This window comes from Tamandua tetradactyla, chromosome 5 (genome assembly GCF_023851605.1).
Source record: "Tamandua tetradactyla isolate mTamTet1 chromosome 5, mTamTet1.pri, whole genome shotgun sequence".
NCBI lineage: Eukaryota > Metazoa > Chordata > Mammalia > Pilosa > Myrmecophagidae > Tamandua > Tamandua tetradactyla.
The window spans coordinates 77,029,211-77,056,645 of record NC_135331.1 but is presented as its reverse complement, the minus strand read 5'-3'; the positions used below and the strand labels follow the sequence as shown (position 1 = coordinate 77,056,645).

The 27,435-nt window shown below is 39.0% G+C and overlaps 1 protein-coding gene across 2 annotated transcripts; it reads left to right on the top strand.

The window, feature by feature from the left end:
• KCNMB3 (potassium calcium-activated channel subfamily M regulatory beta subunit 3) lies at positions 1-26,398 on the top strand. 2 transcript variants are annotated; one of them, XM_077161109.1, is made up of 4 exons: positions 1-104; positions 6,929-7,120; positions 20,916-21,114; positions 25,662-26,398. In XM_077161109.1, the coding sequence occupies exons 1-4, from the start codon at positions 46-48 to the stop codon at positions 25,758-25,760; spliced, it is 549 nt and encodes a 182-aa protein (XP_077017224.1). In that variant the 5' UTR covers positions 1-45; the 3' UTR covers positions 25,761-26,398. The 2 variants fall into 2 exon arrangements, with proteins under 2 accessions (XP_077017224.1, XP_077017223.1); XM_077161108.1 differs by lacking the exon at positions 25,662-26,398 and adding an exon at positions 22,224-25,152.
• The last annotated feature ends 1,037 nt before the right edge of the window (positions 26,399-27,435 follow it).

Here is a 27,435-nt window from a genome sequence, read left to right as displayed (position 1 = left end):
CCATGGCTCTCGTGGAAGGGGGCCTTTGTGCGTAGCGCCCGCCCCATGCAGCCCTTCAGCATCCCGGTGCAGACCACACTCCAGGGCCGGCGGCGCCCGGGGAGGTAAGTCAGCCCGGCCGGGGGTGGGGTGGGGGCCGGATCCGGGTGCAGAGCTGGGTCTGCGTCCCCTGCGGGTGCCTCTTGCCACTGCCTGGCCAGAAGCCCCGACGCGGTGCACCACGTCCCCTCTCGTGGGCCCTCTGTCCTTGGCTGCCAGCTCCTGGGGCCAGGCGTGCCCTCCTAGGCAGCACGCCCCCAGAACACACAGCGGCCCAGCGTAGTAGAGTGGTGCCTGTAAACGTCTCCTGGTGGGATGGAGCAATGAAGGAATTGCCAGCAGCTCTAGGGTGCAGGGGTGAGGAGTCACACAGCTGGGGTCAAGCCCCAGCTCCACCACCTAAAGAGCTGCGTGACTATGGGCTGGTCATTCAACCTCTCTCAGCCTTGTTCTTTTTCCCTGTGAAATGGAAATAGTAGCGGTCCTGCCATGCCGTAGTACAGCGCTTAGCTTTCTATCCTCTCTGTACATTTTGGCTGTGGTTATGAACCTTTCTTTCCTCAGGGAGGAAGTGGGATAGTTTATCCTTAGGACCTCTTTGCTTCCCGAGGAATCGCGCTGGGGAGGGTGGGGGAGGCGGTGTGCTGGGAGCCTAGAGGGAAAGTGCACTGACAGCACTCTTTTTAGCACTCTTTGCACCCACCCCGGGGTGGGGGCAGCGGGGCAGCTGGAAGCGGGCACTGGGCAAGGGCACATCTCACAGCGAAGTTCACCACTCAGTCTGGAAACCTGGAGGGGTTGCTGGTGGTTCAAGTGGAGTTGCGTGCCAGGGAAGTGGAAACATTAAAAATCATAACATCCCTTCCTTCTTTTATCTTTAATGATACTGGGGGGTAAGTGAGAGTGAGAAGGCAGGAGAAAATGAGATGCAGGAGTTTGGATGGGGTTGGAATGGGGGCTGAAGGGGTAGACAAACTGAAAAGGAAAGAAAAAGAACAGAGCAAGACCACTTCTCACCTGGAAATGGACTAATCTTTTGTGAGAAGACAAAGGAAATCACTGTACAGCAAAAGACCAAACAAAAACCAAGCAAGGGAACAAGTTGTAATACCCTGTTCGCAGCATAATTAAATAGCTGTAAGAGCAGTCGTAATGTCCCCAAAGCAATGTAGCAGCCCATATTCATTTCCAAAATGCACAATTTGATTGTGCGGAACTTGAGGAATCACATTGTCTTTATTCAGGCTTTTTTGTTGTGTTCAAAAGAAGTTGTTAGATAATTTTCTAATTAAAAAGCAGAAGGGTAAAAGTAATTGCCTAAGTTTCCTCGGCAACAAAAACAAATTACAGGAAAATATTAACATACCGAATACTTAGAAGTTACGACTGTGTGATGAATTATCAAGCTTTGATGAGCTGCGGCATCTTCTAAGGAATACTTCTTACATAAATCACAGCACTGGAGTGAGAGGCCGATGACTTCTGCAGGAATCACACCCAGATGAGCAAGTTCAAGTGCTTTGAAATCATGTTTCCCTCTAGCTAAGCCGGAGGCACCGGCAGCAATGTGTGGTACAGGCAGAGACTCAGGTATGGCCGGAAAGTTAGTCAGATCTGCAGGGAAAACAACAGAAGAGGGTGGATATTCCCTTGACTACGAATAAAACATGTCAAGGTAACACACTGATTAGAAGTGGGGATGTATTACCGCTAAAAAGAAATAAACACACTTTCACCTATCTCACTGGCTAGAGAGCAAAGTAGATCTTTCTTAAGTGCTTTGAGGTACTTGGGTGAAAGGTCGTTGTAAGTACAAGAAAGTTCATTACATCAGAAAACTGGAAACAACTTAATATCCAACAGTAAATAAATGGTTAAGGAAATTATGACATATCCGATTGAAGGACTATTGTGTATCCAATGGCGTGGTTACAAAGGATTGTTAATGACATGGGAAAGTTCTTAGTAGGTTAAGTGAAAAAGACAAGGCTAAAAAAACCTGTACCTATAGTGATCTCATTCTATTTAAGATAATACAGAGAAAAGAGTTACTACCTAGCAAGTGATACTTACTATTATCTCTAAGTGGTAACATTGGGGGTGATTTTTGTTCTATTTCCTAGTCTTTTCCAGATTTTCTAAGTTTCATGCTAGGAGCAAATAAAAAATCATATAACTTTCATAAGTCCTTTGAAATTTGTGGAGACTTTTTTAATGGCTGAATATGTGGTCAGGTCTCATTAATGCTTCATATATGCTTGAAAAGATGTGTATTCTGCAAAATATATATTTTTAAATATTTTTATTGTAAGCAACAAATAAACATACAAACATTTTTGACATAGTTAAAATCAATATCATCTCATAGTTGTGTATTCATCACCATCATCATTTTTTTTAACATTTGCATCTCTCTAACAAAAGAAAGAAAAAAAATAAAGAAACTCATACATGCCATATCTCTTACCCCTCCCTCTTATTGACCACTGGTATTTCAATCTACTCAATTTATTTTAATCTTTCTTCCTCCTATTATTTGTTTATTACTTATCCATATTTTTTATTCATCTGTCCACACCATAGATGAAAGGAGCATCAGACACAAGGTTTTCACAGTCACACAGTCAAATTGCAAAAGCTATATCACTATACAATCATCTTCAATAAATATGGTTACTGGAACACAGTTCTACAGTTTCAGGTACTTCCCTCTAACCACTCGAATACACCATAAACTAAAAAGGAAATAACTATATAATAAGAGCAACCTCCAGGATACTCTCTCTAGTCTGTTTGAAATCTCTCAGCCACTGACAATTTATTTTGTCTCCTTTCTTTCTTTCTTTTGGTCGAGAAGGTTTTCTCAGTTTCTTAATGCCGAGTCCGAGCTCATCCTAGGAGTTCTGTCCCACGTTGCCAGGGAGATTTACAGCCCTGGGAGTCATGTGCCATCTAGAGAGGGCGAGGGCAGTGAGTTCACTTGCCGTGTCAGCTGAGAGAGAGAGAGAGAGAGGCTACATCTGAGCAACAAAAGAGGTTCTCTGGGGGTGACTCTCAGGCATAATTATAAGTAGGCTTAGCCTATCCTTTGCAGGTATAAGTTTCATAGGGGCAACCCCCAAGATTGAGGGCTTGGCTTATTGATTTGGTTATTCCCACTCTGCAGGGGACAGTATTTATCATTCAGATAAAACTTGTTGTTAATTGCTCTGCTCAAATCTATTTCTTTACTAATTTGGCAATCATTTATTGGAGTATATAAAAATATCTCATAATCTATAGTAGATTTAGCTATTTTTCCTTATAGTTCTGTCAATAAGGCTATGTTATTAGATACATATAAATTAGTATTGTATCTTTCAGGTGAATCAAACCTTTAATCAGTGCTATTACCTTTTTTTTTTTTACTTCTAATGTAGCTCTTAAATCCATATCAACTTGCTTCAATTAGATGTTACCTAGCAGATTTCAACCTTTTATTTTACATATATCTTTTGTAAAAGCATATAAAAATATTTATAGCTGGTCTGACAATCTTTATCTTTTAATCAGATCACTTAATCCATTAGGATTTATTATAATTCTTGATATATTTATTCTACCTGTTATTTTATTTTTGCATGTGTGTACACATTTAGTTTTATTTTAACAAGGCAACATGTACACTTTTAACATTTAAAACTGATTATCATCTTTCCTTTCCAGTGAAACAAAAAGAAAATTAAAAAATAAACATAAACAAAACCACAGTAGAGGGTGTCAATTCCAAATAAGATCCTACAGGTCCTGCTGATTCTCCCTAGTGGCAGGGCTCAAGTCATCCTTAGTAGAGAATTTATTTTAAAAGTATCAACTTAAACTGCAAGGCTGTCCATTAGACATCACAAGTAAATGGGCCAAAGGGGAAGCCATATTGTCAAAATGCCCACTTAACCCACCCAACGTCTCAAATCCACCTCTTGCTGACCTTCTGTAACCCTATTTAAAAAAAATTTTTTTTCTTTTTTTAAACCAGAGGAACTAGACAGATGCATGTTGGTAAATGCTGACTGTCCATTTCACACGGAGACACCGTGTAATCTCTGAGCCCAATACAAAGGAAAAAGAGGAAGAAAGCTAGACTTATCTGCACTGTGACACAGGGGCCTTGCCCCCTCCAGCTTCCAGCAAAGCACAGGATGCAGAAGGTTTGCCTTTTTTTCCCCACAAAGCATAGTGGTGTGCTGATGCTATAACGTTTTTTATTGAGACAGGAAGGGATAAAAAAAATGTATGTGGAACAGAAATGGTGAATATGGAATAGAAATGGACTACCATGTTATTTTGCGCTTTCCATTTGTCTTGTCTTTTCCATAAGTTGTTTTCCCTTTCTTTCTTGCCTTCTTTCAGATTGAGTTTTCCCCTTACATTCTTTCTCCCTTTACTACTTTGGAGTTATGTCATCCATTTCTACTCTTTTAGTGGATACTCCAGAAATTTTAGCATGCCTACTTTAAACTGACAGAAGTGCAATTAATGTTTTTATCTTCCCTTTGAAAAATACAAAGCATTTAGAGCACATTCACCCTGTCACCCCCACTAAATTATATGGGCTTGCTGTCATGTATTTATTTATTTTTTTTAACACTGGGCACTATTTATTTGTCCCTGTATGTATTCTTCTTTATTTCTGCCTAAATTACAGAACTTCCATCTTGGATTGTTTTTCTTCTGCCTGAAGTAAATACTTGACCTTTTCCTTTGCTGAGAGTCTATTGATGAAAAACTCAGTTTTGTGTGTTACTGAAATATCTTTATTTCATGCTTATCTTTGAGAGTTTTTTTGCTAGGTATAGAATTCTTTAGTTTCTCTCAGCTTGTTGACAACATCCTCATCTTCAGACTTCCATTCTTATTATAGAGAAGTCAGCTGTCAGCCTAATAGTTGTTTGAAGTTAATCTATTTTCTTTCCTTGGCTACTGTTAAGTTTTCTCTTGTCTTGGTAGTTATGCAATATCTCTATGATGTGTATAGGTGTGGATTTCTCTCTTTCTTTCTTTCTTTTGCCCACTGGCCTTTCGGAATCAGTGGATTGGCTCTCATTGATTTTGAAATTTAATTACCTTTTTAAAATATTGCCTCTGACTTATTTCTCTCCTTCTGGAATTCTGAATAGGCATTATATCAGACCTTGTCTTCTGTTAATATCTTTTGTTAAAAAAATCTCTGCAGTGTACTCTGTTTTGCTGATCTATTGCTCTGTTTACTAATTATCTCTTCAAATGTATCTAATCTGTTAAAATCTGTCTACTGTTTTTAATTTCAAGTATTACTTTTATTTCTAGATTATTTTTAATGTTGACTTGGTCATATTTTAGAGTCTCTTGCTCTTTCTGATACTTTAAATTCTTCTTTTATTTCATTAAACATATAAGATAAATTATAAAATATATCAGCCTAAACTTTGTTAAACATTTTTTCTCCTGCTTATTTTCTGAGGGTGGTGTGAGTAAAATGTTAGAAGAAATTCCCCAAACCTGATCTTAGGTCCCATTGTTCAAGGGGTTCTGCCATCTTCAGCTGTTGGTGCTTCGCAGTGCAGGCTTCGGGGACCCCCTGGACTGCCTAGCATTCCCTTTAATTTCTTAAGAGTCTGAAGATGTCACAGGGAAAAAGTGGTCTAGGGAGAGGAAAGTGAAGGATGCAGGATCAAATATGAAATGGGCTTTTGGGAGAAAACAACTAGCAATTCCCTTGGTGAGATTTTTGCCTGACTTCAACATTTAGTAAGTGTTTTAGGCAACTTGGTGGGCCTGGGTCTCTGCATTTGCTTGGCTTCAGGTTTTTCCAGCCTCAAAGTGGAAATACACTGCATCTTAAATGCCCACTGAGCAGGGAACAGTGGATCAGTGCCACTGAGTGTGGCTTGGTGGCCCTGCAGCAACTGCCACCGGTCCCCAGGGGCTGCTACTGCCCGTTTGGCCTGGTGTCAACACACAGCACGAACTCCACGGTTTTTTCCAGATGCCAGACATCGGTATCTTTTTCTGAGAAACTTCATGATATTTAAAGTACGACCAACTCATTCCTCAGTTGTGAAAAACAAAAAACCCACAGCAAGGGCCAAACAAAACACATCCGTGACTGGGTATGCTTCTGGGCAGATTGCAGATCGCAACCTTTGTGTTGGACTTTGCCATTCACTGGAAATTTTATCACATCCTTTGCTGGAGCAGATCTTCAGGCATAGCGGAGGGAGGGAGAGGACAAACTTAGGGCCACTCATGCAGAGGTGTGAGTGGACAGAAGGAGAAGGGAGTGAGGAAGAGAAGACAGCAGCCAATGTGTCATCACAGTGTGGACAGGGCCCTGAGCCAGAGAGCCCTTTGCTTCATGGGCTGCGTTTCCAACAGGTGGCATGAAAGAAGGAAGAAGGCTCTGCTATTTCAGGACACTGTGCATCCTCAGTGTGTACATTTGTAGTCACTATTTTCATATGGAATGAAAAAAATATTTTTGGAGGTAGGTGAACTATCCCTGAAAGACAAGTTCATTCCCCTGGCTCTGTAGGCATTTCAGAAACACGTGCTTACATAGAAAATGAGAGCTGCTTATAGATAGTACCTTTGTAGTCACTGATAAAACAGAGCTCTAAAGAGCTCCATCAGGCAGCATACCTTAGTCTTGCTTGTTACATTTTCTTGAGAAGTACTTTATAACACATAACCATAGCTTGTCAGGATGGACTTCTCACCGAGCTCTGAAGGTGGGAACCCATTGTGTTGCACCGAACCTGCTCACATCCTCGGGCGAGCAGCAGACGGGGTCCCCCTCCCACTGCCATGAGTTGTAAGTGTTTCTGCATCTTTCTAAGCATATTGCACTATCTCCTTTACACTTTCCCTGAAGGACAGCTGTTCCTGCTTCAGGGAAGAAGGGAAGCAATGATCGCAATGCTGCAACCCCCCGAGATGTGCACAAGAAGCTGCCGTGCAGCGCTGGAGAGGACCGAGCCATGCTCCTAGGGTTTGCAATGATGGGCTTCTCAGTCATGATGTTCTTCTTGCTTGGAACAACCATCCTGAAGCCTTACCTGCTCAGGTAAGGAGCAGAGAAGTGAGACCCTGAGTTTCCAGCTCAGATCAGACCCAGGCACAATGGTGAAGGAGAGGAGGCTGGCCTTGGTCTCTCTGACTGTAGCTTCCCTGCCTGTGGCCCAAGACAGGGAAGGTGGAACTATCTGCTCCCCTCTCAGTGCTAGGGAGCAACTGGCATTGAGGAAGAGGTGTAAGAAAATGAAAGGTACTCTTTTGCCCCTAACACATCTCAAGCACACCTCTATAACCCACAAATTAGATATGAATTTTAGGTCATGAGTTTTCTCTTTAGAATGCAAATATGAAAATTTTTATGTGAACAAAACTAAAGTTTTTTGAGTAAGATTATTTTTTTTAGTTTGACCATGTCTACCTGGCATATAGATAGCTGCTCAAGAAATACTGGCTTCCTTGCTCTTCTTTTAATTAGTTTCCTCATTAAATACATGTCCACACCATTAGAAGGATCCTAGGGGAGATTTTCTCTCTGGTTTCAGCACCAAGAAAATCTTTGGTGCTCCTGATCAACCAGTTTAATTTTACTCAGTGGACCCCTCTGTAGAAATCCTGTATAGAAATATCTCATTTTATTTCACTTCACTTTATTGTGCTTTTTAGGTACTGTGTATGTTTTACAAGTTAAAGGTTTTTGGTAACCCTGCATTAAGCAAGTCTGTTGGTATTTTTCCAACAGCAGGTGCTCACTTTGTGTCTTTGTGTCACATTTTAATTAATGTATGTACATTGTTTTTAAAGACATAATGCTATTGCCACACTTAATAGAATAAAGCAGAATATAAACATAACTTTTATATTCACTGGGAAACAAGAAATTCATGTGATTCACTTTATTGCAATGTTTGCTTTATTGTAGTGGTCTGAACTGAACTTGCAATATCTCTGAAGTTCGCCTATATCTGGTTGAGTTTCTTTTATTTCTTTGGCTGCCAGGAAGCTCAGAGCCAAATCTATAGCCCAGTTGTCAGAACTATAAGGGGTTTTATGGTTTGTGGGTTTCTTGTTTGTATTTCACTCCTGACTTCATTCGAGATTTCTACCTTCCTTTTCCTTTTACTTCATTTTTCTCATCTATTTTAAAAAATCTTGCTACATTACATGTATCTATATAAACTGAATCAATTTATGTGTGTATGTGTTGGGAATGGGGGTAAGGCAAGTCAGATTATTTTTTTTTCCAAATGTAATTTTACTGAGATATATTCATATACCATACAATCCATCCAAAATAAACAATCAGTGGTTCACAGTATCATCACATGGTTGTACATTCATCATCATGACCAATGTTAGAAAATTTGCATTATTTCAGAAAAAAAATACAAAGAAAGAAGAAAACCCCTAACATCCCATACTCTTTATCCATCCCCCCTTTATAGACCCCTAATATTATATTCTACACAATTTAAAGACATAAATAAAGGTAAGTGAAATAAGACAGTGTAGTACTGTCAGAGACAGACATAGAGATTATAGGAACAGAATAAAACCTCCAGAAGTAGATCCATACAAACACGGGGAGTTAACTTTTTTTTCCCTATATAGCTGTACAACCATTATCAAAGATCAGTGCTACTGGATTACAGCTCAATAATTTCTGTTATTTCCTTCTAGCTATTTGTATTAGTCAGGGTTCTCTAGAGAAACAGAATCAACAGTAAATATCCGTAAATATAAAATTTATAAAATTGTCTCACGTAACCATGGAAACATAGGGTCCAAAACCCTTAGGGCAGGCTGTGAAGCTGATGACTCTGATGGAGGGTCTGGATGAACTCCACAGGAGAGGCTCTCCGGCTGAAACAAGAAGAGAGCCTATCTCTTCTGAATCCTTAAAAGTCTTCCAGTGATTAGATTAAGCATCACTCATTGCAGAAGAAACACCCTTTGGCTGATTACAAATGGAATCAGTTGTGTATGCTGCTGATGTGATCATGATTTAATTCTATGAAATGTCCTCATAGCAATAGACAGGACAGCACTTGCCCAACCAGACAAACAGGTACCACCACCTGGCCAAGTTGACAAATGAATCTGACCATGATACTATAGCTAAAAAAGAAACATCTATATAATGAGTCAGTAGTCATAATTATTTGTTAAATCTGCATTGCTCCATTACTCCTCCTCCCTCTCATTTAATCATTCTCTCAATCTTCGGGGATATCTGGGCAGTGACCATTTTAATTTCTTTGTGCTAGAAAGATTTGCTGACCTCATGGGGGAGAAGTATGAAATTGTTTGTTGTTTTTGGAGAGACTGGGACTTTTGTGTTTCAGGATTTATCTGGCAAAGAAACAATCTAATGGTCTTAAGTTTCTGAAAAAAATTAACTTACTAGGTAATTTAATTCATTTATAGTCTAAGATAGAGTCCAGGATTTTATTTAGGGTTTTCAGGAATATTATTGGTTGGGGTTTGGCATACTATGGCAATTTGCAATATCTGGCTGAAATTTGTGCGAGAGCAACCTCTAAAATGACTTCTCAAATGTATTTTAAATCTCTCAGCCACTGAAAACTTTTTTTTGTTCCATTTCTTTTCTCCCTTTTGATCAAGAAGGCATTCTTAATCCCAGGGTGCCAGGGCCAGACTCATCCCTGACAGTCAGGGTCATGATCCCAGGGAGATATATACCCTGGGAGTTATGTCCCATATAGGGGAAAGGTAGTGATTTTATTTGCAGTTTGGCTTAGAAAGAGAGGCCACATCTGAATAACAAAAGCAGCTCTCTGGAGTGACTCTTAGGCATAGTTGTACATAGGCTTAACTTTACCATTGCAGAGATAATTTTCATAAGGGCAAGGCTCAAGACTGAGGGCTTGGCTTATTGGTAGTCCCTAATGCTTGAGAGATTCTCAGAAATTTCTCAGGTGGAAAAGAGTAATAGTTCCACATTTTCTCCTAGTTCCTCAAGGGGACCTTGCAAATACTATTTTTATTTTCAACCCAAAATGCCCTGGAATGTATCAGGGTAATACTTTGGCCTGTACAAAAAGAACAAGATCTCACTCCCTATTCTAGGTTCCATGTATTTGGGTTTTTAGATAAACTGGCCAGACAGGTTAAATTAAATAGTATGCTACAGAAAATTTAAATTTTGGACCAAATAGACTTCTCTTCCTTTCATCTTACACAGAAGTTGAAGTTTTGAAATACAGACAATATCATCCTTTATCGTCTATTCTGATTTATCTTAGTCCTAACCAGATCCATTTCATTCATATCTCTAATTGAAGTTTGATCTCTTTTTCAGCTTTTTTACCGTTGCTCTATGGAGTAATGCTGACCTAACTCTGAGTCTCAGATATCATACAGGAACCCAAAGTTCCAGGTAACTGTGGGTTATAAACAAAGAGCGCAGCATGTCATAATTTAGAAATAACTGTTAAAACTCAGCAATAGATATGACAATTGTAAAAGCTTACAATCTAGAAACCTTGACATTGAGCTTTATTGAACATTCTGTACTCCTTAGTCATCAATTGCCCAATCTCTGTCCACTTTCTATGCCCTGATAATCTGCACTCTCAAATTCAATTTTCAGAGTTTGCTCATTATAGTTAGTTTATATCGATGAGACAATACAATATTTTCCTTTTATTTATGGCTTATTTCACTCAAAATAATGTTCTCAAGGATCATTCACCTAGTTCTCAGAACATCCCTTCCTGGAGTCGCTCAGTATTCAGTTGTATGTATACCCCACAGTTCACCCTTTGTCAGTCAATGTACCCCTAGGCCACCTTTATCCATTAGCAAATGTGAATAATGCCACCATAAATATGAGTGTTCAAATGTCTATTTGTGTCCCTGTTTTCAGTTCTTCCAGGTATATACCTAATAACGAGCTTGCAGAATCATATGGCAACCCTATACTTAGCCTCCTCTGGAACGAGCATACTGCCCTCCAGAGAAGCTGCACCATTCTACTTCCCTACCAGCAGTTAGTAGGTTTATCTCCCTCTCCATATCTTCTCCAACACTTGTGTCTTTCTGTTTATTTTTACTTTTTTTTTTAACTTTTTAAATTGTATAGTATAACATATACACAAAGCAAAGAAATAAGAAAGCAATAGTTTTCAAAGCACTCTTCAACAAGTAGTTACAGGACAGAGCCCAGAGTTTGTCATGGGCTATCATACGATCCTCTCAGAGTTTTCCTTCTAGTTGCTCCAGAATATAGGAGGCTAGAGGGCTGAAATTTTTTTATTATCACAACAACTTTTTTCCTTCTTTTTTATGAAAAATAACATATATACAACAAAGCTATAAATTTCACGGCACAGCACTGCAATTAGTTGTAGAGCATATTACAGAGTTTGACATGGGTTACAATTTGACAATTTTAGGTTTTTACTTCTAGATGCTCTAAGATACTGGAGACTAAAAGAGATATCAATTTAATGATTCAGCATTCATATTCATTTATTAAATCCTGTCTTCTCTCCATAACTCCACCATCACCTTTGATCTTTCCATCCCTCTCTTTAGAGGTATTTGGGCTATGGCCACTCTAAATTGTTCATATTGGAAGGGTCTGTCCCTAATATGGGGTAGGGAGGTGGAACTATCTAATGTTCTGGAGAGGCTGGGTTAGGTTTCAGGACATATCTGGATCAGGGACCCATCTGAAGATTGTAGGTTTCTGGAAAGTTACTCTAGTGCATGGAATCCTTGTGGAATCTTATACATTGCCCTAGGTGTTCTTTAGGATTGACTTGGAATGGTCTTGGTTGGGGGTTGGCAGGTTATGATAGGTACAAGGTCTACCTGAAGCTTGCATAAGAGCAACCGCAGAGTAGCCTCTTGACTCTATTTGAACTCTCTCTGCCACTGATACTTTATTAATTATACTTCTTTTCCCCCTTTTGGTCAGGATGGAATTGTTGATCCCACGATGTCAGGTATGGATTCATCCCTGGGAGTGCTCTCACATGTCGCCAGGGAGACTTTCACCCCTGGACATCATGTCCCATGTAGCGGGGAGGGCAATGATTTCACTTGCAGAACTGGGCTTAGAGAGACTGAGGCCACATCTGAGCAACAACAGAGGTCCTCCAGAAGTAACTCTTAGGCATGCTTATAGGTAGTCTAAGCTTCTCTGCTACCTACATAAACTTCACAAGAGTAAGCCTCATGATAAGGGGCATGGCCTATTGATTTGAATGTCCCTAAAGTTTGACACAGTATTAGGGGATTCCCTGATTGTAAGGTTTAATAGTTCCATGTTCTTTCTCCCTTCCCTCAGGGAACTTTGCCAATACTTTTTGATTATCTACTTTATATACTCTAGGATATTTCCAGGCATTACACTAATCTATATAGGATTAAAGGACCTCTTTCTCATTCTGCACTCTCTGTGTTTCAGTTGTATAAATGAGCTATACAGATAGGTTGAATTAGAATATGCACTACAGAAAATTTCAGTTCCAGACCAAATAAACCTTTCTTCCATTGGTCTCAAAGAGTATGTGTGGTTCTAAAATATAGACACTGTCTTCCTTACTCCTCTGTTCTGAATTACTTTAAGCCCAACCTGTTCGGCTTCGTTCTTATCTCTAAATATCAGGTTATATATATAAAACAGTCTCTCAAAATCCAAAAATAATAATCGCCACTCCAGACTTAATTTGTCTGCCCTAAAAGCTTACAATCTAGGCCCCTGTTTTCTTATAAGCATTTCCTAAAGCTGACCATATCATTCTTGTTCTTTTGTCTCACCAAATGTCACACATGTTCGTTCACATTGTTTCATGCCTCACGGCAATGTTCCTTTTGTAGAAGCACAGCTTTCATTCATAAGTATACACCGTATACATCCTTCACCAATCTATTTCTCCATCAGTGCACCCTTCAGCCACCTGCATTCATTAGGCATCATGTATAGGGCCCAAAGTCCACAATCCATCAACTTTCTCAATATCAGATAGTTTCACTGTTCTCAAGAGAAAGCAAACCAACAAATACCCCTTCACCAAATAGGAAATCTAAACCTCCTCTTAACTCTTGTCCTTCCCCCCATTATTTACTTCTGCTGTTGCTGTGGTAGTGCTGATGGTTTCCTTTTGAACACAGTTCATAGCATGCAATAGTAGTTTTCCCCCTGTACTCTGGACTTAGACACTCTTTATACAAGAATCATATCTTTGAAGTAATTCTTACAGGAACTCATTCATATTTCTAGTGTGAGTCAGTGGGACACGTAGGTCTCTACAACCCCTTTCAATCTTGCTCATCTTCAATATGGTGATATTACTTCTAGATCCAGTAGAGAATCACCTTCGATCCTATATATTTCCTTACATTGGAGTTCAACCTCATTAGCTAATGGTTCACCCACCTCTAGCTTCTATGTATTTCTAAGTCCCCTGTATTCTATATTATAAGTCTCTGATTATACCTTTATGCTGGTCATAAAAGTAACTTATACAGTATCTGTCCTTTTGTGTCTGGCTAATTTGTTCAGCATGATGTCCTCAAGGCTCATCCACCTTGTCATGTGCTTCAGGACGACATTTTGTCTTACTGCTGCATAATATTCCATTGTATGTATATACCACATTTTGTTGATCCACTTGTCTGTTGATGGGCATTTGGTTTGTTTCCATCTTTTGGCAATTGTGACTAATGTTGCTATGAACATTGGTGTGCAAATGTCTGTTTGTATCATTGCTTTCAGCTCTTCTGGGTATATACCAAGTAGTGCTATTGCTGGGTCATAAGGCAACTTGATATTTAGTTTCCTAAGGAACCACTAAACAGTCTTCATAGTGGCTAGGCCATTATATATTCCCACCAGCAGTGTATAAGTGTCCCAATTTCTTCACATCCTCTCCAACATTTATAGTTTCCTGTTTAATAGCAGCCATTTTTATAGGTGTGAGATGGTATCTCATCGTGGTCTTCATTTGCATCTCTCTTATACCCAATGAATATGAGCATGTCTTCATATTCTTTTGAGCCATCAGAAAAATTTTGCTCTTCAGAAAAATGCCTATTCATATCTTTAGCTCATTTTATAATTAGGTTGTTTGTTCTTTTGTTGTTCAGTTGTATGATTCCTTTGTATATACAGGAAATCAAACCTTTGTCTGATATGTGATTTCCAAATATTTTCTCCCATTGAGTTGGCTGCCTCTTCATCTTTTTGACAAAGTTTTTTGAGGTGCAGAAGCATTTGATTTGGAGGAGTTCCCATTTATCTATTTTTTCTTTTGTTGTTTGTGCTTTGGGTGTAAACTTTAGGATGGTACCTTCTATTACTAGGTCTTAAAAATGTTTCCTTATATTTTTTGCTAGAATCTTTATGGTGCTAGTTCTTACATTTAGGTGTTTGATCCACTTTGAGTTAATTTTTATGTAGGGTATAAGATAGGGGTCCTGTTTCATTCTCTTGGCTATTGATACCCATTTCTTCCATGCCCAATTATTGAAAAGATTATTTTATACCAGTTCAGAGAATTTGGGGGCCTTATCAAAAATCAGTTGACTATAGATTTGGTGGTCTGTTTCTGCACCATCCTTGTGTTGAACCATCCTTGTGTTGATTTTCTTGTGTTGAACCATCCTTGCATTCCTGGTATAAGCCCCACTTGGTCATGATGCATAATTCTTTTAATGTGCTGTTGGATTTGATTTGCTAATATTTTATTGAGAATTTTTGCATCTATATTCATTAGGGAGATTTCCCTTTTTATAGCATCTTTGCCCAGTGTGGTATTAAAATGATATTAACTTCATAAATTGAGTTAGGTAGAGTTCCTTTTTCCTCAATTTTTTTGAAAAGTTGTAGCTGGATTGGTGTTATTTCTTTATGGAATGTTTGATCAAATTCCCTTGTGAAACCATCTGGCCCTGGGCTTTTCTTTGTAGGAAGATTTTTGATGACTGATTGAATCTCTTTACTTATGAATGGTTTGTTGAGATCTTCTGTTTCTTCCTGAGTCAGTGTAGCTTGTTTGTGTGTCTCCAGGATTTTGTTCATTTCATCTAAGTTGTTAGTGTATGGTTGTTCGTAGTATCCTTTTATGATTTCTTTTATTTCTTAAGTGTCTGTGGTAATGCCTCATTCTTATTTTGATTTTGTTTATTTGCATCCTCTCTCTTTTTTTCTTTGTCGGTCTTGTTATTGGCCCATCAATTTTATTGATTTTCTCAAAGAACCAACTTTCGGTTTTATTGATTCTTTCTATTGTTCTTTTTTTTTTTTTTTCTTTTTACAACAATTTAGATGAAATGGATGGGTTCCTGGAATCTATTGTTCTTTTGTTCCCCCATTCATTCATCTCTGCCATAATCTTTGTTATTTCTCTTCTTCTGTTTGCTTGGGGCTAGTTTGCTGTTCTTTCTCATGTTCCTGCAGGTGTGGTGTTAAGTTCTCGATTTTTGCTCTTTTCTTTTTTTTTAATTTAATAAATGTGCATGTGTGTTTTCTTCTTCTTCTTCTTCTTCTTCTTCTTCTTCTTCTTCTTCTTCTTCTTCTTCCTCCTCCTCCTCCTCCTCCTCCTCCTCCTCCTCCTCCTCCTCCTCCTCCTCCTCCTCCTCCTCCTCCTCCTCCTCCTCCTCCTCCTCCTCCTCCTCCTCCTCCTCCTCCTCCTCCTCCTCCTCCTCCTCCTCCTCCTCCTCCTTCTTCTTCTTCTTCTTCTCCTTCTCCTTCTCCTTCTCCTTCTTCTCCTCCTCCTCCTGCCACTGAGCCACTGTTGTACCACCCTCTTTCTTGTTTTTTTTTTAATATAGGCATTTAGGGCAATAAATTTCCCTCTCAGCACAGCCTTTGCCACATCCCATAAGTTCTGATAAGTTGTATTCTCATTTTCATTCAAATCCAGATAGCTATTGATTTTTCTAGCAATTCTTTGACCTGCTGGTTGTTTAAGAGTGTATTATTTAATCTCCATATATTTGTGAATGTTCTCGTTCCTTGGTAGTTATTGAGATCCAGCTTCATCCCATTGTGATCAGAGAAAGTGCTTTAACAATTTCAGTGTTTTTAAATTTATAAAGACCTGTTTTGTGCCCCAGCATATGAGCTATCCTGGAGAATTTTTCCATGAGCACTAGAGAAGAATGTATATCCTTGTGTTTTGGGGTGGAATGACCTATACATATTTGTTGGATTTAATTCACTTACTAGGTTAACTTCTCTGTTTCCTTGTTGATCCTCTGTCTGGTTGTTCTATTTATGGAGGAGAGTGGTGTATTGAAGTCTTCTACTATTATTGTTGAGACATCTATTGTTCCCTTTAGTTTTGCCAATGTCTCTCTCATGTATTTTGGAGCTCCTTGCTGGGAACATAAACATTTACAATTGTTATATCTTCTTGGTGAATCGGCCCTTTAATTAGTATATAGTGTCCTTCTTTGTCTCTTATGATGTCTTTACATTTAAAGTCTATTTTGTCCAATAGTAGTATAGCTACTCCTGCTTTCTTTTGTTTACAATGTGCATGGAAAATACTTTTCCATCCTTTCACTTTCAATCTATTTGTATCCTTGTATCTAAGATGAGTCTCTTTTAAGCAGCATATAGCTGGATTATGTTTCTTAATCCATTCTGCCAATCTATATCTTTTAATTGGTAAGTTTAGTCCATTAAAATTCAAAATTATTACTGAAAAGGTATTTCTTGAATGCACGAGCTTATCTTTTTTATTTTATTTGTCAGATCTATATATTCTTTTTCCTCTTTCTCTTTGTATCCTTTAAATTACTCTTAGTGGTACTCTTCATTTCTGTGCCCTCCTCCAGAGCTCCTTCTTCCGTCTTATTTTTTTCAGCCAGCATAACTCCTTTTAGAATTTCTTGTAGGGCTGGGCTTTTGTTGACAAATTCTTTCAAGACTTCTTTGGCTATGAAAACTTTAATCTCTCCCTCAGTTTTGAAGGACAGTTTGGCTGGGTACAGAATTCTTGGCTGGAAGTCTTTCTCTTTCAGGATCTTGAGTACTATCATACCACTGCATTCTCACCTCCAGAGTGCTAATTGAGTAGTCTGAACTCTGTCTTATTTGTTTTCTCTTGTATGTAGTAGACTATTTTTCTCTTGCCACTTTCAGGATTTTCTGTTTCTTTTCAACATTTGACAGACTGATTAGTATGTGTCTTTGGGAAGGCCTGTTTGGATTTATTCTGTTTGGAGTTCGTTGGTCTTCTCTGACTTGTATATTTATGTCTTTTATGAGGGTTGGGAAGTTTTCCCCCATATGTCCCTTATGAGGGTTGGAAAGTTTTCCCCTGTTATATCCTCAACTACTCTTCCTAGCCCTTTACTCCTCTCTTCTCCTTCTGGGACACCAATGATTCTTATATTTGCATGCTTTGTTTTATCTGTCATTTCCCTGAGCTCCAATTTAATTTTTTCTGTTTTTTTTTTTGCCATTTGCTGTTTTGAGTCTGCAAAGTCAGTTATCCTGTCCTCTATGTCATTTATTCTTTCTTCTGTCTCTTCAAATCTGGTGTTGTGTGCCTCTAGTATGTTTTTTATTTGGTCAACAGGGTCTTTAATTTCTGTGAGGTCTGCTGTTTTTCTATCTTTTCAAATTCCTCTTTATGCTCTTCTACTGTCTTCTTGATCTCCTTTATGTCATTTGTTATACCACTTATTTTATTAAATAGAGGTGTATGAACATCTTTGATTAGTTATTCCAACATCTGTGTCTCCTCTGATGTTTTAATTTGGCCATTAGGCAGGGCTATATCTGTCTACATTCTGATATGCTTAGTAATCTTCTGCTGTCCTCGTGCCATGTAAATATTTTGATTGATTTACTTTGGGAGTTGATTTCTTTCAGTAGTCTAAGGCCTTGTGTTTGCGGGATGGTTGTACAGCAGGGAGCAGGGTACGGGTTGGGGCACTCGGTATGGTTATTTGTTTCAGGGCAGGTGTAGGCACAGGTTGGGGATGTTACACTGATGCTTGTGAATGTGCATGCCCAATGGCCAGGGAGGATGTAGCTGTGCAGGTGCACCAGTCTGTGGAAGAGTGTAACCCTGGTCTAAGGTATGGAACCCATTGTGTGCATGCATAGAACTGTGGCAGCAGGTCAGCATTATGCCTTTGAGGATTGGGAACAGATGTGACTTGGCTGCACAGGTTAGCACTTTTTCAGAGCTGGGAAGTGTAATTGAGGGTTGTATGCATGCACGGTTCTAGGACTCCTATAAAGTGTGGTTCCCAGAGCAGAATGATGTGATTGGGGTCCCAGGCACATGCGTGGGCCTAGGAGTGCCATAAACTGATGCGCAGATCTCAGGGTGGGAGGGGTGAGGCTGTGCAGCACTATGGGCAGGGGGGCGGGGGTAGCCTGGGTATGGAGGTTAGCACATACAGCCTTTATGTACTGGCAATAGCCTGCAGGTGACAGGAAAGGGGAGATAGTGCTTGGGAGGGGTGCAGGAGAGATGGGTTGGGCTGCACTCGGGGTGGGGGTATGGGGCAGGCATGTGTATTGGGGGCTGGTTGGTTGGGGTGCCTGGAGCGCGGGGAATAGGAGCAGATGATGGAGTTCAGGTGCGTGAGGTGAGGAGTGAGTTGGCGGACACGCAGCTGCGCTGGTGAGGGTAGCATGCCCAAGGATCACAGCTTAGCTTACTTCCTAGTAGCTTGCTCCCATCTGTGCACTCCTGTGGGCCCTGTGCCTCCGCACCAGGCTCCAGCTTTCTACCTCTCAGTTCCTCGGCATCTGAACCAAGATTCCCCTATGTGGTGCAGAAGGCTCTCCCAGGTCAGGAGCACTCCCGAATTGCCACCCCAGTTGCCCTCCTGTCCTTCTCTAACTTTTCCATGGAACAGGAATGATCTCGAGCTACTCTATTTGGCCATCTTCCCAGAAGTCCTTTTTTTTTTTTAACATGGGCAGGCTCTGGGAATTGAACCCAGGTCTCTGGCCTGGCAGGCGAGAACTCTTTCACTGAGCCACTGTTGCCCGCCCCCAGAATATTTTTTAAAATGTATATTTTGGGGAGATGTTTTGGGAGATTTTTGGAAACTGGCACCAACGTGTTGCTCATATTTAAATTCTACTTTTCTAAGCATGTATGGATGTTGTTTGATTACAGTACTTAAGTGAATGCTTGAGAGTAGTGCGTCCTCGCCTCTTTCCTGCCAGGTGATCTTATGCATCATCAGAGATCTGTGAAGAAGGCACGTGTAGTTCACACCTATCCCGTTACCCCAGGCGCTCACCTCTCAGTAGATGGATTTTGTCAAAGCTATGGACAAAGCAACACACGCACAGTGCAGCTTTAAAAATACACTTATGTTTTAAGCACTAAACACAGTCCTGGTTTTGCCTGAGAGGCTCTGGTCTGCTTGTGCATAGAGAAGAATGTCCTACTCTATCTGGAGCTTCCTGAAATCTTCAAAACAAGATTCAGTTCAGTTCTTGGTCAGAGTTTGGACAACTTAAGTTCTAACAGAGGTAAACAGACAACAATATACAATATTATTTCAAGATGCATGAAGAAGTTTATGGATTTAGTGAAAAAGCAGGCCAGTGCTAAATCTATGAGAGGACCTTATTTTCCATTTTGTATTTTCACTTGCCCGACATTATATTCTTCTTAAGCTTCATCCAGTGGTTTTGATGGTTTGGTCCTTGAGATCATGTTAAACTGTATGGCGCATCTCAAGTTTGTTGTATTAATAAATAAAATGGGTACTTATGGCCAAAGATTTTCATGAGAGTCCAATATGAGCTTAGCTAAATACTGCTTTTCAAACATTCTGACTTCAGAAATTGCTAATCTAAATTTCTGTGCTTAAGGAACCAGAAAATAATCACAGAGAGGCCCACTGGATGTGAGTGGGATGGTATATGAGGAGCTAGTCCTGGACATTTGATCTAGAGCTTTTTCTTTCACCCTCATTTTTTACTTTGTCTTGGATTGATTGCTAATTATTTCATATATATATATCCTTTCTCCTCAATACTGCTGCCACAAGTTCTTAATGGGCATGAATTCTATCTGCTACTTTTCTAGGCATGTAGGACATTCTGTGTGTATGGTACATGTGCAAATTCTCAAGCCATGTTTTCCAACTAAAATTCAATTCAGTACAACATTTATTGAACACCTATTATATAAGAGGCATTATGCTTTATGATTCTAGTAACATAAAGATGAATAAGATGTAGTTCCTAACCTCAAGTTGTTTACTGATGGCAAAACCACAAGTGTTCTAGTGATAGCTTCCTTGAATGATTCGTGCTTGTCTCTGGTTGGAAAGTGGTGCATGAACCTTATCTTTCCACCAGAAATTCTGCAGTCTACACTGATGAGGGGCCCTGAGTGGACTCCTCCCAGGGCACAGTTTCATCAGGTCAAGCTAATAGGCACCACTAAGGTATGAGGGGTGATGAGCATTCGGAGTGCATATGAGTGTTGGTGAGTTGGTGATACAGTATTTAGAATAATATCACTCAAAGAATGGCTCTCCAAATACCTGCATCTGAAATACTTACTGAGTATACAGATTCCTGGACCTCCACTCAGACCTACTGACGAGAGTAGTAGGTATTCTGGGAGTGAAGCCCAGGAAAGTACATTTTAACAAATTCCTCATTCTGAGATTTGAAAACCATTGACCTAAGGGTTGTTGAAATGAGAAATAGGTCAGTGGGATCAGAATTGAGATGGAACTTGGTAATTTGCTGCCATTCAACCCCTGTCAGTGTCCTCCCTGCTCCCTGATAGACAACGCCTTGAGATATACCACATTAGAAACATAGAAATAAATTTTCTAGGAGGCGAGGAACTGATGTTTTTTTCAAATTGAAGCCCTCAGCGAGAAGAATCCAACTGCACCGTCCTAAACATACACATCACGGGCGAGTGGCTGGACCACGCTTTCACGTGTGGTGTGAACTGCCCTGGCCAGGGCAAGTACCCATGTCTTCAGGTGCTTGTGAACCTCACCCATTCAGGCCAGGAAGCTCATCTGCGTTATAATGAAGAGGCTGTCCAGATCAGCTCCAAGGTAACTTGAAGTTCACATAAATAAAGTCACAATTACGCAGCCTTCCCAGGCCAGACTGTACCTAGGAGGATGCAGCACCCGAGCACCTGTACACATCAGTCTGCTTCCTTCTGGTGAGCATTTCTACAGTGGAATCAAGGAGAATGGAGCTAAAAGCATTCTTGGAGGGAACAAGGGTTACAAGGAAAGGAGAATTATTTCAGTGTTATAAACCGGTGTCTGGAATTTACAGGTGGAGCCCAATGAGTGGTCATACTTTGGAGGGCCTACTCCATATTATGTCAGTAATGTCAAATTGGACCCACAGCCCACTTTAAATCAAGCAAAATTTCTCATCAAAGAAATTTAAAGATTATAGTTTTTACTTCTAATAAGTTGGTCATTGGGTTCATATGATTTAAAGTTTATAGTTATACATAAATAGAGTTGTATTAGATTATTTGACATGTTATATTTTGTTGTTAAACCTCAATTTTAATCTGATAGTTTGTTTTCTGTTGTGGATGAAATAGTTCTTATGGTCTCAAACATTTTTGTAGGCACTAGCACAATGCCCAGTATGGTATAATAAACCTTAAAACTCTTCTGAAAAACATCACCAACTGATAGTGTTCCCTCCTTCTCCACTGGTCCTGCTTCGTGGAGCTGTAGCCCAATGCAGCGCCCTCTCTTTGGCCCCTGGCAAAAGCCTCAGTGTGCTGTCCCTTAGGAAGACAATTTACTACCATCAAGACAAGACATGTGAGGCATGAATAGGTATCGAAATGACGTGATTGGGCTCAAAAAATATTGTCGAATTCAATGAATTCATTGGGTAACTGCAGGAAGAGACCAAGGTTGTGAAGGTTGGGAGGCATCACCGTCCTTAAGAATTTGGTTGCTGCCTCTTCTGCAATGTGATTCTAAAAATTCTTGTCCTTATCCCTGCTTAACACCTGCCTTTGTGTCCTCCTGCCAACCCTTACCCCTGAGCCAATGGTAGGTTTCATTCACTTTCTGAGACTGAAACTGCCCCCTAACAGCTGAGCCTTCTGAAACTCTTTCCGTTTTAGAGTGGTTTGGTGTTTGGTAACGATATCTTTGTCTTTCTCCCTCCCCCATATTCCTAGTGCTTTTACATCCCTAAGTGCCACCGAGACAGGAATGATTTGCTCTCCAGTGCCCTGAACATAAAGGAATTCTTTGATCACAAAAATGGGACCCCTTTTTCATGCTTCTACAGTCCAGGAAGCCAGCCTGAAGACGTCATTCTCATCACAAAGTATGATCACATGGTGATCTTCCACTGCCTACTGTGGCCTTCCTTGACACTGCTGGGTGGTGCCCTGATTGCTGGCATGGTGAGGTTAACTCAACACCTGTCCTTCCTGTGTGAAAGGTACAGCACTGGAGGCAGAGATGAGGCGGCTGGCAAGGCATGCCAGGTAAAATGGTATCCGTCCAAACTGTGTAGCATGCGGAGGAGTGAAAGAGGCAGAGAAATCTCAAGATGGTGACCAAACTCAAGTCCTGCGTATTGGATACCATTTCTGCAAATGAGGACCTAATTATGCCTGCCTACAAACAAACCATGTAGAGGGCAACTGAAGTCAAGTATCATATTTTCAAATGGGAAAGAAAATTTTTAGAAAGTTTCGTGTATTCTATTTATTCTACAAATACATACAAATTTATCTTTCTATTCCAAATCTTTCCACATGAGTCAAGGAAGCATTTTGTTTTGTTCCCACATGGAAAAATGAGCTCAAGGTAGTTGTACTTTTGCTAATTTGAGCTATCGCTAAAAGCTGTCAATGGGGAAATAGATGAGAACATTTTACCTATTGTGCACCAAACCATCGGCCTAGCTCTGTGCGATATAGTTCACATCAACAGTATTCATAAAAAAAGAACAGGTCAATCACTATAGGGAGATTAAAAATCTGCTAATTTTAGAAAATACGGATCTATCATAGCTATTATAATTTGATCTTTCTTCACCATTCATAACAAAGGAGGAAAGCTGCTGCCTAGAAAATTCACTAAGTTTAGAGTTATTTATACTTGCCATGTACCATGGAATTTTCTTTTGGCAACATCTCTTTATTAATTATGCTTTTCATAAGTTGATTTCATTCTTGGTATATATTCTGGTGGGGTAGGAGAAATAGCTAGAAATATGTTTTGAAGTAGGGAGAAGTTGTACTGGAATTCAACATTCAATGCTGATAATCAATATCACTGAAAAGTTCCACATGGATAGTCAACAATTGTCTGAATGTTAATTAATGAATCAACATGGTTATTAATTAAGGAATGTCATAAGACTCTCCTGACAAGTGCTTTCCAGATTAATTAAACTGAACAGGTGAATTGAAACAGTTTGCTGTGATTTCCAACGTGCCTGAAGGTATCTTTAGATTTTATGAAACAATCTTAAATCAATGTAATCAAATGAGAGACTTTGATTCCGTCAATTTAATCTGTTAGCAATTAATTTCAAGTCACAAATTGCTAAATAAACTGAATAGGGCAATGTTGACTTGAGCTGTAAGGGACATTACTGATGTTTTCTCATCTTTCCATTGTGGACTAGTGGAAAGAACATGTTTCCGAATAGGTGTTACTTGGCTTTGTAGTCCACAGTCACAACTTTTTAGATACGTGTTTTGGGTGCATTAACTAAACTTTCTTAGCCTCTCTTCTCATCTTTATAATGGGGATGATTTTTCTTTCATGAGCTTATTTTAAGGAATAAATTGAAATAGGACATGTGAAATGCCTAGCCTAGTTTCTGGCATTTACTAGACGTGCTCAAAAGTGTTAGTCGACAGAAAAATCTTATTGTTAATTTTCAGTTGTCAGTCAGCTTTGGAACCTGTATTAGCTTGCAAGCTGCCAGAATTCGATATACCAGAAATGAAATGGCTTTTTAAAAGGGAATTGAATAAATTACAAATTTACAGTTATAAGGAAGTAAAAGTGTCCAAATTAAAGTGTCCAAATTAAGGCATCTAGGGAAAGACACCTTAATTCAAGGAAGGTCAATGTGTCTGGAACACCTGTCAGCTGGGAAGTCATTTGCTGGCATAGGAGCTCCTTGCTCCTAGGTTCTGTTGTTTTCAGCCTGTTCCTGTGGGGGTGCCTCACTTTGTTTCTCCCGGGCTGGCTTTCATCTCTTGGCTCCCTTTGGCTCTCTCAGTTCTGGCTGACTTAACATCTCATGCAATGTCTGCTGGGCTTAAGCATCTCTAAACAGCCATGTCTCTGTTCTCCAAGTGTTGGCATGTGCCAGCTCTGCTCTGAAGTTTCTGTCAGCTCTGTCATTTTCCTCTCTTAAAGGACTCCCATAAGCTAATCAAGTGGGTGGAGTCACACTTCTATCTAATTAAAAGTTCACACCCACAATCCGGTATGTCACATTGCTCTGTAGATTATCTAATAGAAAGTTTCCACGCTATTTTACTCCACCCTATTTAATCCTAATATTGAATTAGGATTAAAAGAAACAGCTGCCTCCACAAGATTGAGTCAGGATTAAAACAGATTTTCTGGGGTACATAACGTTTTCAAACTGGCTCAGGGCCCTTCATTGGATAGCTGGTAAAATGGCTGGAATAGGGAGCTACTGGAGATGAAAGAGGAGTTTTTTCCCCATTATACTGACTAAATGTGATCTGTATCTAAGGCCTAGAACTTGCTGTTTAAAAGCTTGGGGGTAAATTATTTTGCAAACCAAAGACTTCTTTGTAATAAAAAATATATATGTATACACAATTTAAATCACTCTGCCGCTTGAGATTCTGTAGTTCTTTTAAATTAAAGGCACAATTGCAATCCATTTCCTAGAAGGTTTGATTTCCATTTAATAATATGCTATTCTTGGGACTTTTCTCCAAACAAATTCTAAACTACTAGTTTGAAACCTATAGTACATGTTTCACTCATTACAGTTTTCCATTCAGAGAGTGGCTCCTTGGTTTATTTCAGGAAAGAGGGGCAGTATGCTTGGACTACAAAGGATAAATTTAGAACAATGTTAACTCATTAAAACCATTTGGCAAAAAAAAAAAAAAAAAAAGTTAAGCAATGATTTATTTAATTGCTTAGAAGTACTAAATATTGATGCCCATATGCACTACTGATCAAAGAAATGCTCAGACTTACCTTCCTCCCTGTTCATAATAACTGAAAGTAAAACCAGTTTGCTTCTTGCCTAAACTTCACTTTTGGGTTCTAGTCTTCAACTGACTTGAAAAAAAAAAAGTGGGTATTTTATCTTATCTTTTACATTGAAAGGAAATTATTTTAAAAAGGACACATTTCTCTACTATTCATTACTGGACTGGGGCAGAAAAAGTGGCTTTTAAGACACAATACTTCAAGTTTTCTTAATTATTACTGAGAAGAACTCAAATTCAGCTAAATTTTGATTATTGTTATTAGTTTGTTTTCAAGTATTCAGAATAAATGGCAAAATAGAATTATTTCTTTTGCTTAAAAATATATAGTACACTAAGTATTGTTAGGACACAAAGTAATTTTTCTTTTTTTTTTTTAATAAACAGCGTGATGTTACAGACTGCAGAGTTAAAGAAAGGCAGACATTGACAGTTTCTGATGAGCTACAAACAGTAAGTGTAGTCACAGGCCAAACTTCTTGCTAGGAACAGCAAGGCTGGGAAGGTCTTAAGTGTAGAGACACTGATTATTCTATATTCTCAATACAGTAACACATGCATCTGGCTGTGTCAAGTACTTTATGGGCCATCATTAAAAGAACATTTAAAAACATTTTTCTTCTATCTAATGCAGTATACAACAGGAGTTCAGTTCATTGAATGACAAAATATAAATAGATTTGCTACAATTAATGGGGCTAAAAAGGGTGGTAGGAGCTCCTCTTTGAGGCTTCCAGAGTAAACATTTGATGTGTTAGTAGTCTTCTTTTAGTAGTGTCACATTCCCCAAGATATTAAGTGTTTATGCTATGTCTCAAAGGACATATTCTTTTAGATTTTGTTCAACCCAAACCTAAGTCCGAGGACTGACCCACACTGAATCTATTAATTACATTTGAAAAATAGGTTCAAAAGTCAAAAACATTTCTAGAAATTAGATGAAGGTCAAGCTCTCCAACCACTTTTAGGAACACAAATTAAATCTGATAAGGGCTTTAAAAAAATAAATCAATCAATAAATATCACATTTGGAAATCCCTACTAGAATTAAGGAGCTTAGTCTTATTAAAGATATTTTAAGAAAATACGAAGAAAAAAATGTGGTCTTCTGCTTCTTTGCTAACCCAGACGGATTTATAAAAATAAGAACTACATAAAAATATAAATGGCCCTTAGCATAAACATAAAATTATTGTAGTGACATTAAGTATGGTTGTAGATAGATTCAGAATGTTTAATTGGCTTACAAAATGCATTAAAAACTCTTGCAGTATTTACTAATATAAGGAATGGGGATTACTGTTGATTGTGAACTTATCTCAGTAAACTAAATGTAAAATGCACTGATTTCAATTTTTCCTCCTCGAAGTTTAAATCATAAAATTTCCTTATGGCTCTGACACTTTATGCTGATTAATGGGTTGAATATTAACATACCTAACACCCAAGCAAAAGAAATGGCGCTGTAGTAATAAAAATGAAGTTCAAAACTTTAATTAAGTGGAATATTTGAATGAAGTAAGTTTATTTAAAGACTGTCATCCCAACTTGGGAAGTTCCTAATAAATTCTAAACATTTCTAAATTTTATAAACTCAGTGCTCATACCTTTTATAAAAGATGCCTCTTGCCTAAGGGAATAGCAACCGGTGTGTATACGAATAGACATGTGTGCAAATATACACATTTCTAATGCACTAATAATGAAAAGAGAGCAAAACTAATTTAAAATGCTATATGTAAGAAAATAGGACCATGAACCTCCTGGCACTATGTCCTTGTCCAAATGGCTGGTGCAATGATGAAATTTTAGTAAATTTTTTTTTCTGAGAGTTACTGAATGTTACTAAAAGACATGGCATGACAACTCTGACTTTATAAAACTAAAATACAGTGCTCTGAAAAATTTCTGTAGTGTGTCTCAAATACCGAATTGTGACTCATCTCTTGTTTCCCTGTTGTCTGACCCCTTATCACCTCGAATCTTTTGAGATAGGGCTACCACCTCGATTTTAGCAGGAGCATAGATGTTATCTGGAGCTAAATTCCATAATCTTTTCAAGGAGTGAAAATATTTTTTAAGAGAAAAGAAAAGAAAAAAGGCTTCCCAGGCCATGGCACATAAGATACATTTACATTTTTAATGTCATAATTAAAAAATT

Excerpts from the sequence above, each read along its gene's own strand:
- KCNMB3 (XM_077161108.1), top strand. The coding sequence starts at position 46 with ATGCAGCCCTTCAGCATCCCGGTGCAGACCACACTCCAGGGCCGGCGG. Across the intron at positions 105-6,928 it reads GGCCGGCGGCGCCCGGGGAG|GACAGCTGTTCCTGCTTCAG; the intron begins GTAAGTCAGCCC and ends CTTTCCCTGAAG. Across the intron at positions 21,115-22,223 it reads CTGTCCAGATCAGCTCCAAG|TGCTTTTACATCCCTAAGTG; the intron begins GTAACTTGAAGT and ends CCATATTCCTAG.